The sequence below is a fragment of the Heptranchias perlo genome, chromosome 13, assembly GCF_035084215.1.
Source record: "Heptranchias perlo isolate sHepPer1 chromosome 13, sHepPer1.hap1, whole genome shotgun sequence".
NCBI lineage: Eukaryota > Metazoa > Chordata > Chondrichthyes > Hexanchiformes > Hexanchidae > Heptranchias > Heptranchias perlo.
Genome location: NC_090337.1, coordinates 10383462 through 10397318, shown reverse-complemented (window position 1 = coordinate 10397318; position 13857 = coordinate 10383462). Strand labels below are relative to the sequence as shown.

Sequence of the window (13857 nt, the reverse complement as noted above, 5' to 3'; positions counted from 1 at the left end):
CTGTTTCCAGTGGCAGGAGGGTCGGTAATCAGAGGACACAGTTTTAAGATAATTGGCAAAAGAACCAGAGGAGGACATTTTTTTTACGCTATTGGTTGTTACAATCTAGAGTGCGCTGCCTGAACGGGCGGTGGAAGCAGATTCAGTAGTAATTTTCAAAAGGGAATTGGATATATACTTGAAAAGGAAAAATTTGCAGGGCTATAGGGAAAGAGCAGAGGAGTGGGACTAATTGGATAGCTCTTTCAAAGATCCAGCACAGGCACAATGGGCTGAATGGCCTCCTTCTGTGCTGTATGATTATACAGGGATGGGAATATCAGTATCAAAAATGTTTGCTAACAGGCTGCCTAGCTTTAACTGTGGACAGATATCCCATATGTAATCATATGGATATAACACAGCAGCTTTTAGCTGAAGCCCTCCTGCAGATGGTGTTACAGACCCACAAACCAATCTACAGGAACCTGACGTGAGCGATCACAAGCTCTCGAGTGTGTTTACTGTACTGATAATTCCCAGCATCCCTCTTGCTTTATGTCGCTGAATGTAAGGGGTCTTACAACACCAGGTTATAGTTGGACTATAACCTGGTGTTGTAAGACTCCTTACATTTGTCCACCCCAGTCCATCACTGGCATCTCCACTTTATGTCGCTGGACAGCAAGAGAAACCAAAGGGAATACAATGGAGGTGTGGCTATCCCAGCATTCATAGCGGTAGTGAAATCCCTCTATTAGACCTTGCAGGGCCTGCATCATTTCAGCGGAGGGCTTCCGCTTAAGCTATGAATGCTGGGATAGCCGCGCCTCCGCAGTATTCTCCTGCTCTCCCACAGGAGGAAAGGTGGGCAAATCCTGCAGCCCGGGGGGGTTGTGAAGAGGGAACGAGAGAGAAGAGCCAGGATGATGTCACATTCATGGTCAGGGTTGACCAAAGACATTACAACACAGAAACAGGCCATTCATGTACTGCTTATCCTCCACACAAGCAAATAGTTCTGATCACATTTCACCACTCTGTCCCCATGTCCCTTCAACCCATTCTCCGACATCCACAAATCCAATCTAATCTCCAGTGTTGACATGGGTTCCATTAAAGGCAATGGGCAGACAATCGCAAACTGGCGAGTACAGAAACAGAGAGCCATGGCCCTTAACTTTGAAGGAGAAAGCCCTTGGTAAACGCCTCTATTATACGGCTATGTCAGCAATAGGTAGTTGGCAGGTTGTATTTGAGGGGAGGTTGGGGGGGCTGTGGGGAAGGAATTGCGCTGTCACGTTGCAGGAGCACTTAACATCGATTCTGACTAATGCACAGTTTTTTCGAGCTTGAGTGCTGTATCATGCCAAGGGCTGAGTCATGGGATTAGAAAATGTGCAGTCATTGTGGATAACGCTGTATTTTATCAGCACTCTTATAGAAATAGATGTCTAATTCACTGGCTGCATGACTCAGATTTCTGCTCCCAGAGATGAAATCCATGTGGGTGAAGGTTATGATGTGTACTCTTTGTTGCACAGTTTAAAAAATATATAATGGAAGGAACGACAAAGGAAAGCAAGGAGTGGGATTTTAACAGAATCTCTCAGGGGCCGAGGAAGCTGCTAATGATGAAAGTGTAAAGGTCGACAGCAGACAAGAAGTTTTGTTCAGTGTCTCATTACAGTATTATTCTATAATGCTGGCACTACAGTAGCCTTGAACTCTTCAGTATAGTTCCAGTTCCATTAGGGTGGTTTTTATTTCATTGAGATAGAGTGGGTAAAGGAATTATTGATTGTACAGTGCAGAATTATTGATTGTCCAACTTTCTTGTCATCATCTGACACATAGGTGTAGATCAGTTCGACAAGACAACCAATACGATGGCATCAATAATTTTAATGATCAAGTACAATTAGTTACACACAATAACAAGGCAGTAAGTACAAAAGATGGATATGACCCTCAATCCTTTGGAGACCAGGTGATCATGTCTTGAAACTGTGTTCTTTGCTCTTGTTCTGACCTTCCCATAAGCCCCCTAACTCCATGTGGTAGCCACATGAGCATGACATCATCACACCCTCAGCCAACCAGTGACACTGTAGCCCATTTAACCCATATATGGATATACTTACATTTTGTTACTCCCTGACTCTTCACAGCAGCTTTCCAGCAGATTTTGTATTCTAGAACTAGGGGGCATAGTCTCAGAATAAGGGGTCGGCCATTTAAGACTGAGATGAGGAGGAATTTCTTCACTCAGATCCACATATCCCGTGATTCTAGGGGAATCAAGGGATACGGGGATCTGGCAGGAAAGTGGAGTTGAGGTCGAAGATCAGCCATGATGTTATTGAACAGCGGAGCAGGCTCGAGGGGCCGTATGGCCTACTCCTGCTCCTATTTCTTATGTTCTTCTTATGTTCTTAAAGGGTTGTGAATCTTTGGAATTCTCTACCCTAGAGAGCTGTGGATGCTGAGTCGTTGAATATGTTCAAGGCTGAGATAGATAGATTTTTGGACTCTAAGGGAATCAAGGGATATAGGGATCGGGCGGGAAAGTGGAGTTGAGGTTGAAGATCAGCCATGATCTTATTGAATGACGGAGCAGGTTCGAGGGGTCGTATGGCCTACTCTTGCTCCTATTTCTTATGTTCTTTATGAATTAATGCTCAAATTTCTAATATGCATTCCCAGAAAAATAAGCTGCATAAGTGCAAATAGAATTAAGCATGGGTTTTGGTGTCAGCCGTAACTCAGTGGTAGAATTTTTGCCTCTGAATCAGAAGGTTGTGTGTTGAAGTCCCACTCCAGAGACTTGAGCACAAAATCTAGGCTGACACTCCCTGTGCAGTACTGAGGGAGTGCTGCACCGTCGGAGGTGCTGTCTTTCGGATGAGACGTTAAACTGAGGCCCCATTTGCCCTCTCAGGTGGATGTAAAAGATCTCACGGCACTATTCGAAGAAGAGCAGGGGGGTCCTCCCTGGTGTTCTGGCCAACATTTATCCCTCAACCGACATCATTAAAACAGATTATTCAGTCGTGATCACATTGCTGTCTGTGGGATCTTGCTGTGTGCAAAATGGCTGCCGTGTTTCCTACATTACAACAGCGACTACACTTCAGAAGTACTTCATTGGCTGTAAAGCGCTTTGGGACGTCCTGAGATCACGAAAGGCGCTATATAAATGCAAATTTTCTCTTTTTTTGAGGAGTCATGTGAGGCTTCATGTGACCCCACAAGCCACAATTTGGACATCCAGGTATCGAGTAAGATTGTAAACCATTTTAATTTAATCTCAGAGCTCAGCTGATATCCAAACTCTCTTGCTTTGTTCTCATGGTTTATGAGATTACGTAAATTTGGTTTTAAATCTTAAAATCCTGATGTCATCTCAAACCTTTGATGCTTATTTCAGCCTTGCTACTCAGTCAGATTGGTAAAAATGAGATTAAATTGGGTGAAAGGGCCTTCTATATCCAAACCTATATTAATAATCTTGGGTTTTTGAAATTATGTTGTGGGAATACTCGCCTACAAACGCTGAATATATTTGTACGATCTTCCTTTTGTCCAGTATTTTGACAGAGAAATTAAATCGTTTCCCTCCCCTTCTTGGCACCGGTTGATGTTGTTAAAAGTTGACAGAGTTCATCACCCGCAACCACCCCCCCCACAGTGATGAACTTTGTTGCAACAAACGACTACTTCATGGTAGATGCAAGGACACCATGGCACCGTTTGTAATGGATTGCGGCCTACTCTGACAAAGAGAGCATCTGTACTAGTGTGTTGCCATTCATAGGAGCACCATCAACATCTCACAGATGTGATGCGAGCGCATGTACAACAGCGAAAGAATCAGGGCCACAAAGGAGCAGTCTTATTTTTTTTTTTCCGCAGTAAAAGGAACATGCCCCCTGGGAGAAGACCTCTGCTTCGCAGAGAACAAACCACCCCCCACTTGGCCGTCTCTCACAGGCTGTTATAACTGAGAGCCGAACGCATTGGTATCAGGGAGGCCCAAAGGTGACCCTGATGGACTGACGTACGACGGAAGTATGAACTCTTTGAAATACGACGGCAGGAACGGTGACTTCAGGGTGGATCTGATGAAGTTTCAGCACGTGTCAGGAATTCGGGCACTTAGTCGCAGGGCCCTACAGGAATTTTTATTCATTAATGGATGGAAAGTCCTGCTGGGATCCGCATACCTGCCTGACGGCCGGAATTCCTGATATCCGTTCCCGGCAAATGAAGCTCTGCCTCGTTCACAAGTTTGTAAATTCTGCACTTACAGGTCATTGTGTTAATGGCCTCTGAAGCTTGAGGCGCTGAACAAGGGCCGACTTTATCCTTGTGTTCAAATCCCTCCATGGCCCTCGCCCCCTCCCTATCTCTGTAACCTCCTCCAGCCCTACAACCCTCCGAGATCTTTGCGCTCCTCCAACTCTTGCGCATCCCCGATTTTAATCGTTCCACCATTGGCGGCCGTGCCTTCAGCTGCCTGGGCCCTAAGCTCTGGAATTCCCTCTCTACCTCCCTCTCCTCCTTTAAGACGCTCCTTAAAACTTACCTCTTTGACCAAGCTTTTGGTCACCTGTCCTAATACCTCCTTATGTGGATCAGTGTCAAGTTTTGTTTGATAATCGCTCCTGTGAAGTGCCCTGAGACGCACTTACTATGCTAAAGGCTCTATATAAATGCACATTGTTGTTGTTACACCAGGTCTGGATTTAAACTGTATCCAAGTGTTACAAAATATATAGGGAAGAGGGGGAAGAATGTTGAGATGATATTGGGCATCTAACTCCAGAACTCGTCCCAAATTCTGGTGCTGCAAACGGTACCAGATTTACCAGGGGATTGAGTAGGTTCAGTAGGTATCTGTTCTTGCCTGCAGATTGGTTTGGAATCCCATGCTAGGGCTGAGATGGCAACTGGGCCAATTTGGAGGAATGGAGCTTGTGTTGGTTTTGGTGCTATTGGGCCTGATCGGCCCCGATTTTAAAAGGGAGGAGGGGTATGGTGCGTGAGAGCTCGGAGAGTCCGGGGATGAGGAGGCCCGGCCGACCTTAATGGCGTGGCCTCATTAACATAAAAGTTCCCGGAGTCCCGCCCGACACCCGGCCAGATCCACCTGGGACCGGAGCGGAACGACATCAGGCCGGTAGGCGGACTCGGCCTAATTTTAACCCCTCCCACGCACACTTTCTCGCCTGGCGTTTGGAGAGGGGAGGGGTTTAAAGTCCAGGCTGATAGTCTCTGTGAAATGTCAGCCAGCACCGTACCGGTGAATGAAAAGAAAATATTAAATGGTGGGTTTTTTTTGTATCGCGGTGTGTTTTTGGGATTCGAATACCAGTCGCTTGACGTTAAACGTGTTTTTTGCTCCTCTTTTCTCTCCCCTGCTCCAGGGCCGCTGCTCCAGAGAGAACTGCAAGTACCTTCACCCTCCGCCTCACTTAAAAACGCAGCTGGAGATAAATGGCCGCAATAACCTGATACAGCAGAAAAACATGGCCATGCTGGCTCAGCAGATGCAGTTAGCCAACGCCATGATGCCTGGGACTCCACTGCAACCCGTGGTGAGCATGTTCGACTTGTTACTGTGCGGCATTCGGTCCCAACTGTAGAATTATTGCATGGCAGGTTACCAAGAAGTTAAGGCCACATTCCCCAGAACATTCAGGAGATGATCGATTGACTTGCTTTCGATTGCTTGTAGTATTAGGTTTCCTACATTACAACAGTGGCTACACTTCAAAATGCACTTCATTGGCTGTAAAACACTTCGGGACGTCCTGAGGTCGTGAAAGGCGCTGTATAAATGCAAGTTCTTTCTTTTTTACTTTATGCAGTTTTTTTGTTGCTTTTTACCTTTTATTTTTGTCAGTGTGCCACCCTCCTTCCCACCCCATCTCTTTTGTTTTTACCTCCCCATTCCCCGTTCAGTATTCCCGAGTCCGGACAGGTTTGTGATCTTCACCTAGGCCTCACCGGAAACCGGCCAGGACCCGGTTGGGTCAGATTCCCACAACTTCGACCTTGTAAAAGGCGGAACCTCTGCCTGCCGCTCTCAAACCCAGTAACAATCAGGTGGTGATCAGGTAGTGCTATTGAGCCAACCAATGAGTAAACTATTGAGTCAACTAACCAGTAGGCTATTGAGTCAACTAACCAGTAGGCTATTGAGTCAACTAACCAGTAAATTATTGAGTCAACTAACCAGTAGGTTATTGAGTCAAATAACCAGTAGGTCATTGAGTCAAATAACCAGTAGGTTATTGAGTCAAATAGCCAGTAGGTTATTGAGTCAACTAACCAGTAAACAATTGAGCCAAATAACCAGTAGGCTATTGAGTCAACTAACCAGTAGGTTATTGAGTTAAATAACCAGTAGACTATTGAGTCGACCAATCAGTAGAAGTATGACAGCAACCCGGTGACGACTGTCCCCCAGACCCTTCTTTTCTCTCTCCCTGCCCCCGCTCCAACCTTGTGGGGAACTGAAGCTGAGTCTTTCTGCTCTGTAGCGCACTCACCTCTTCTGGGTTATTTATGGTTGCGATGGTGCAGCAAGGATCGGCACAGAGGAAACGCCCACAGATTCGGCCTTAGTTTCGATAGCAAGCATTCAATGACAGGACTGTACTCCTCAATAAATATGAAGCCAAACGTAAATCGCACACCTTAGCCAAAGGCATCTTGAACATCTTGGTGTGGAACACAGATCAGAAAAAGGTGAAAGCAGGATTGGCACTGGGATTTGAACTCATGTTCTCTGGATGATTGGTCTACGCCTCTGGATTACTAGTCGGGTGACATAAACACTAAACTACCATAGTCTTAGTAATATTTTCTTCAACATTAGGAATTATTGCAGGTTGACCGGAATGTGCAGGATTGTCTACTCTATGTTGATAAAACCAACACGGGTGCCCGTTGCCAGATGTTACACCAGACAATGACGTGGTGGAAACCCTTTTGAAATCTCCCTCGATTTGTTTGTCAAAGTATGAGTGGCAGCTGGAATATGTAAATGAATTACCTGCTCCATGAATCAGACCTCTGGAATAAAAATTGCAGGTGCTGCAACACACTCTGACAGCCTGTCACACACATTTCCCGAGAGTATTAGTCTCGGTCCGATGGTTTAAGGCAGTCCAGCAGCTGAATGAGAAGATTAGTTAACTGAAGGGCTTGGGGGAGGAAATTGCCTGTAATGAACAACTAACCAAATTTAGTTTGAAATCCCTACTATTCTCACAAATATCAGAAAAGCCTTTAACCAGAGCCGCTCGCACCTTAATGCAGCGGAGCTTCCCAAGGGGTTTGGACACTGAGCAGAAGTTAGTCTCAGCTGTGGCTCGGTGGTAGCCCTCTCGCCTCTGAGTCAGAGGTTATGGGTTCAAAGCCCCAGTCCCGAGACTCGAGCGCAAAATCTAGGCTGACCCTCCAGTGCAGTACTGGGGGAGCGCTGCATTGTCGGAGGTGCCGCCTTTCGGATGAGACATTAAACCCAGAATTTGTCTGCTCCCTTAGCTGGACGTAAAAGATCCCGCAGCACTATTCAAAGAAGAGCAGGGGAGTTCTCCCGGTGTCCTGGCCAATATTTACCCCTCAACCAGCAGATTATCTGGTCATTCATTTCATTGCTGTTTGTGGGACCTTGCTGTGCACAAATTGCGTTTCCTACATCACAACAGTGACTTCGCTTCAAAAGTACTTCATTGGCTGTGAAGCACTTTAGGACGTCCTGAAGTCATGAAAGTTGCTATATAAATGCAAGTTTTTTTTTCTTTCTAGGTTAGGGGAGGTGACCGAGGGTGTGGATGAAGAGACAGGTTTTGAAGATATGTTTGAGGGTTGAGAGAGATGTAGTTAGGAGTTTGGGAAGAGAGTTCCCGGATTGTAGGGTTTGGGGAGCAGGGGAAAAGGGGATTGGTGTCGGCTGGGATACAGGGCTGGAGGAGATTGCAGATGTAGGTTGGAAGAGTCTATGGAAGGACTTGTTAATAGGTTTAACAGTTTGAAATTATTGCCTTGGAGGATGATGGGGCAGTGGGGGTTGAGATTGACAAGAATGAGAAGGGAACAGGATAGTGTTTGGGCAACTTGGAGTTTGTGTAGTGCCACCAGAATAATATCCAAATTTTATAAATTTTATTTAAAAATGGATCCTGCTGCAGGGAAGTATTGGGGGTAAACATTCAACTAATTCCTTTTGGCCTCATCCTTTAGTATACTGTACTGCACAGTACTAATATGACTCGGTGATAATATTTGAATTTCTTTACGTAACACCTTATTAAATTGAAACATCTCAAAGGCCTTCCCAGAATGAATTATATTTGGAATACAGTTTGAGTCAGAATTGTTCCACTAACAGCAGTGAGATAAATGGCCATCAGTATCAGTAAAGATAAAGTAATTTACAATCCTCTCACACATCCACGCCCCTCCCCTCAACAATGTTGGAGAGACCAGATAATCTAGTTGAGGGATAAATATTGGCCAAGACAGCGGCGAGAACTACCCTGCTCTTCTTCAAAATAGTGCCGTGGGATCTTTTATATCCACCTGAGAGGGCAGACGGGGCCTGGGTTTAATGTCTCATCTGAAAGACGGCACCTCCGACAGTGCAGCGCTCCCTCAATACTGGGAGTGTCAGCCTCGATTATGTCTTTGGAGTGGGGACTTGGACCCACGACCTACTGACTCAGAGGCGAGAGTGCGACCCACTGAGCCATGGCTGACACCTTCTGTCCCGATCTACGTGATCTCAAGTCAGGATGATGGCAGACTTGCTTCAACGGGCCTCGATGTTTCCGGGTGAGGGGAGGAGGAAAGTTATCAGCCAGAGTTGCTGTGCCTTATTGCTGTCCAATGATGTTCCCTGCTGGGAGGTACTCATGTGGACGGTGAGGGAGCACCTGATTGGGTTTGGTTCTGATGCCCCCTCCACTAGTTGAATAGTCTACAGTCTAGGCTCACGTATGAAGAACGACGACTTAACCAGAGCTGGGGGATTGACGACCACGGAAACCCCCAAGTGAGGTAGAATCGGAGTCTGCGGGAGAGAAGGTGCGGATAACTGGATTTTACAAAAGGGAGCCCAGGATTCACCTCTGATTCAGACGAAGGAGACTCCTCACCAGTGTGGTCCTTACAGAAATCAGAATGGAACCAGAATGTCACAGGCATCAACTTTAAAAACTAGCACTATTGTAACACACAATCGGCAGAGCTGGCTGGATCCCAACAGGAAAGCACGTCCAAAAAGCCCATTAGAAAGTGGATCTAAAAAAAGTGGATCCGGTGAGTCAGCTAAGCTCCATTTTTAAACTCCGGACAGAATTTCCGTGCACTGATATCACACCACTGGCGGCTGATCTTTGGCCCTGTGCCCAAGAGTCATTTTTACCTGCCTCGTGACATGGCTGTCAGATAAAACACTGCATCTATCAGTCAGGCCTTATCATTTCATCAACATTGGGTAAGAAAGAGAAAGAAAGACTTGCATCTATATAGCACCCTTCACGACCTCAGGACGTCACTTTAGAGCCAGTGAAGGACTTCTTGAAGCCTAGTCACTGTCGTGATGTAGGAAACGCAGCAGCCAATTTGCGCACAGCAAGATCCCACAAACAGCAATGTGATAGTGACCAGATCATCTGTTTTAGCGATTTTGGTTGTGGGGATAAATATTGGTCAGGACACCGGGGAAGAACACCCTCGCTCTTCTTCAAAATAGTGCCAAGGGATCTTTTACATTGCCTAACTTCCATTGCCAAACAATCCAGAATAGGAATAATGATAGCACTCTTCTGGGTGACCATTATGCCCCAGTATTTCAGAAATGCTACTGTTAAGTTTGCTTTATTGTCTCCGTGGCAACCCATTCACCTGGAAAGCGAGGGTGCTTAAATCTGCCCCCTCAGTCAACTTGCACTGAGTACTAATTTGGGCATGTTTACTTGTCACAATAATGACCGGGAAACTACAGAACCCGAGTCAGGATCCTCGAGAATTTGGAAAGCCGTCCAAAGGGAGCTGAGTCATTTCCTTTCTGACGGATTTCTCATCAGAGTCTGTTGGAAGCTCTTAAATAGAGTTTGGCCTGTGTCTGACTTCCAGCAATTGTCCCCGACCCTTCGGAATGGAATTCTAAGCTCATTTTTGATTTGCCGGTAGTAAAAAGAAGGAAAGAACTTGCATTTATATAGAGCCTTTCACTCCCTCGGGACATCCCAAAGCGCTTTACAGCCAATGAAATACTTTTGAAGTGTAGTCACTGGGTAAAGAAGTTTCTCCTGAATTCCTTGTTGGATTTATTAGTGACTATCTTATATTTCTGACCCCTGGTTTTTGTCTTCCCCCGCAAGTGGAAACATCTTCTCTACGTCTACCCTATCGAACGCCTTCATAATTTTAAAGGCCTCCGTTAGGTCGCCCCTCAGCCTTCTCTTTTCTCGAGGAAAGAGCCCCAGCCTGTTCAGTCTTTCCTGATAGTTATAACTCTCAGTTCTGTTATCAGTCTTGTAAATCTGTTTTGCAGTATTTAAAATAAATGGGTTACAGCTGGCATTAAGGTAATGTCATCCTAGAAAATCAGCTATCATCTTAATTCCTTCATTTCCCCCATTGGCAGCTGGCTTCTATTCTACCTGATACCACATGTGGTCAGGTGACTGCCTCCATCATTTTCCAAGTTACCTGACCGTTTATCTGCTCATCATCATCATAATAGTGTGTCGCCACCTAAGTCTAGCCATCTACACGCAGCCATACTAAAGAAAGAACCTATTTATATTTATATAGCGCCTTTCACGTCCTTCAGGACATCCCAAAGAGCTTCACCACCAATGAAGTACATAGGAAGTGTAGCCACTGTTGTAATGTAGGAAACGCGGCACGTTAAGGTCCCACAAACAGCAGTGAGATACTTGACCAGATAATCTGCTTTAGTGATGTTGGCCAGGACATGGTTACTAATGGTTATATTTTTGGTTGTCAGGTCTTTGTCACTATATCCAGGCAATTGCTAACATTCCCATGTACAGTGCTTCAAAGTCACTTACACCCATCATCGTTCTTAAATCCCTGTTTGGATCAGGTTGCCTGTCATTCTCGTCGCTACCCTAAAACCATTGACAAACTGTTTTAAGGTGATTGCCAAAGAACCGAAGGCGACATGAGGAAAAACCTTTTTACGCAGCGAGTAGTTATGATCTGGAATGTGCTGCCTGAAGCAGATTCAATTGTGGCTCTCAAAAGGGAATTGGATCAATACTTGAAGGGAAAAAATGTGCAGGGCTACGGGGAAAGAGTGGGGGAATGGGACTAACGGCATTGCTCTTACAAAGAGCCGGCACGGGCTCGATGGGCCGAATGGCCTCCTCCTGTGCTGTAACCATTCTATGATTCTGTGAAAAGCCTTCAAGTTCTCCTTTGCAGAAGCAAATTTGAGCTTGAGGTAAATTTATATTACTGTACAGTACACGTATAATAATCATATTACAAAAGTTAGGTTTCGTTATGTTGGAGAGCGCGATTTCCAGGATGTCCCCAGAGTGTTTAGAATTGTGAGACATTGTACTGCTGGAGAGAAACTGTGAGGAAGCCATACTGTAATTTTTAGAGAAAGTTATTCTATTCGAACATGTGAATAATGACGGACAGGAAAAGACCCTTTGGTCCATCCAGCCTGTCCCATCGACGTCAGATATATCATCACTGTAAGTCACTGAATGCCACACTGGAAATGAAGAGGCTGCTCTCTGGGTAACGTTATTGGTCCAACAAACGCTACACTAACATGTCTATGTAGAAAAATGACTCTTTGGGAAGTTGAGAATGAAATTTATTTAATTAAAAGTCACTTTCAAATGTCGCTAGTCGGGGAAAAGGAATGGTGCTGTCCAAGGCCCTTATATTGGAACTTAATTGCCCCCGTCAGTGTCGCACACAGAGCAACCCTGTCCATCGGGGGTTTGCGCAGTAATGTGTTTCACTCTGAACTGCTGGGGACGCAAGCTTTCCCCTGCGATTCCTCACCCTCAATAAATCCACATTCTCGGCTGTGTCAAGGCATTGAGGAAAGGTGAGGCCTTTCCTCAAAGGGCAGGAGGGAGCATCAGAGGCTGAGTCACCCTAGACTACTTTCCCTAGCTGATTACACAGAACAGCATTAACGTCGGGCTGGAAACCAGGCTGCACCTGGGTTAGGGAGTGGAACATTAGGAAGAGGGCTGGGGCAGCAAAAACAAAACCTAAATTGAAAACCAAATGATAACTTCCCGCCCCACCCTGATTAATCAACAATTGCATAATAATAACGATTTGTGCCAACGTACACAAATTGTACGCCTTTCTTATTAGTATTCTGTATTAGATCTCATTCCAAAAACATGCAAGGCAAATTATACACTGTAAATCTCAAATTACCAAGGTTTATATGCACAAGTGAATAAAAACCTTCACATGGCAGATTTGCCAAAATAGAATTTGCATTTATATAGTTCCTTATCGTGGCTTTCAGCAAAGTCCCAAATGACTCCTGTTACAGTGTTTGTTGTTATACAGGCAGATCCGCCAGCTATTTTGTAAATAGCAAGATCCCGCTATGAGATGAATGACCAGTTAATCTTTTTTTGTGGTGGTTTTGGTTAAGGCAGGAATATTGGTCAGGGCGTCAGGAGAATTCCCTGCTCTTTGAATAGTGCCAAGGGATCTTTTACATTCACCCGAACAGACAGGGCCTCGGTTTAACATCTGATCTAAAGGATGAAGAACCTCAGAGAAAGCAGCACTCCCTCAGCAGGGCATTCGAGGGTGACCCTAAAGTGTGTGCTTAAAGCCGCCAAAGGAAATGGTTTCAAGCTGGCAGCTTCCCGCGCTCTATCACCCCTGACAACAGAAACGCCATTGACGGAGGCAAAAGCAGCCATTGTGTCTGGCCACCAGTCGGCAAATCAGGCTGTCTCTTAGTTCTTAGACCTGCTCCCAACCTCCGCCCTCCCCGCCCCCTCCGCAGGTATATTCACTAGAAAGAAAGTCACATGTTGATTGTTTTTGCCTACTGCTCTGACCGCCGTGGATTCCTCTCCACAAATATCTTTGTCACAGCAGCAGATTCCCACCCCGCCTCCCGAGGCAACGCTGCAAAAGTGCTCCTTGAAGCTTCTCTGTAGCAAGACACTCGCTTTGTGCCAGGCACATTCCTCTCTGAGCAAGCTAATGGCGCGGGCCGCTACCCAATCTGTGTGACAGGTTACATCTGCTCCCAACCAGCCAGCGGTGCGGGTTGCAGGGCCACAGGGAGAAACTAATACCCGAGGCATTTAGAAATACATTTGCTCCTTCTCAAAGAAGTGCCTGGGATTTGCGTGCCCACTCACGCTCACCCCCGGGCGAGTTAGTGTGAGGAGCTTTGAAGCGCAGGATGAAAATGGGCAAAGCAGTCAAATGAAAAGCAAATGTAAGTGTTTTATGTTTCACTCCTGAGCCCCTTTTCCTGCTCCTGTCCTCTCCTGCCCTTAGCACTGGAATTCTCTCCGAATACCTCTCCGTCTCTCCCTCTCCTTTAAGATGCTCCTTGAAGCCTACCTCTTGGACCAAGCCCGTCCTAATGTCTCCTCCTTTTGTTCGGCGTCAGTTTTTGGCTGATGACGCTCCCGTGAAGAGCCTTGGGACGTTTTGGTGCGTCAAAGGCGCTATATAAATGCAAGTTCTTTCTTTCTGATCCGTGCAGTAGAGTTCTACACTAGGAAGTGCATTGGGGAGGAGGGGGGGGGGGGGAAGTGGGGTGGGAGGGGGGGGGGAACCTGTGCTCCTGGTTCCGTGAATGGAATTGACAGTGAC

At 45.9% G+C, this 13857-nt stretch overlaps 1 protein-coding gene across 29 annotated transcripts in view; it reads left to right on the top strand.

The window, feature by feature from the left end:
* The window catches only part of mbnl1 (muscleblind-like splicing regulator 1), a 580601-nt gene that overhangs the window by 496925 nt on the left and 69819 nt on the right, over positions 1–13857 (top strand). For all 29 annotated transcript variants that reach the window (XM_067994954.1, XM_067994931.1, XM_067994952.1 and 26 more), the window contains one exon: positions 5409–5579. In XM_067994954.1, the coding sequence (XP_067851055.1) occupies positions 5511–5579 (69 nt within the window). In that variant the 5' untranslated portion in view covers positions 5409–5510. The remainder of the gene's footprint in view (positions 1–5408; positions 5580–13857) is intronic.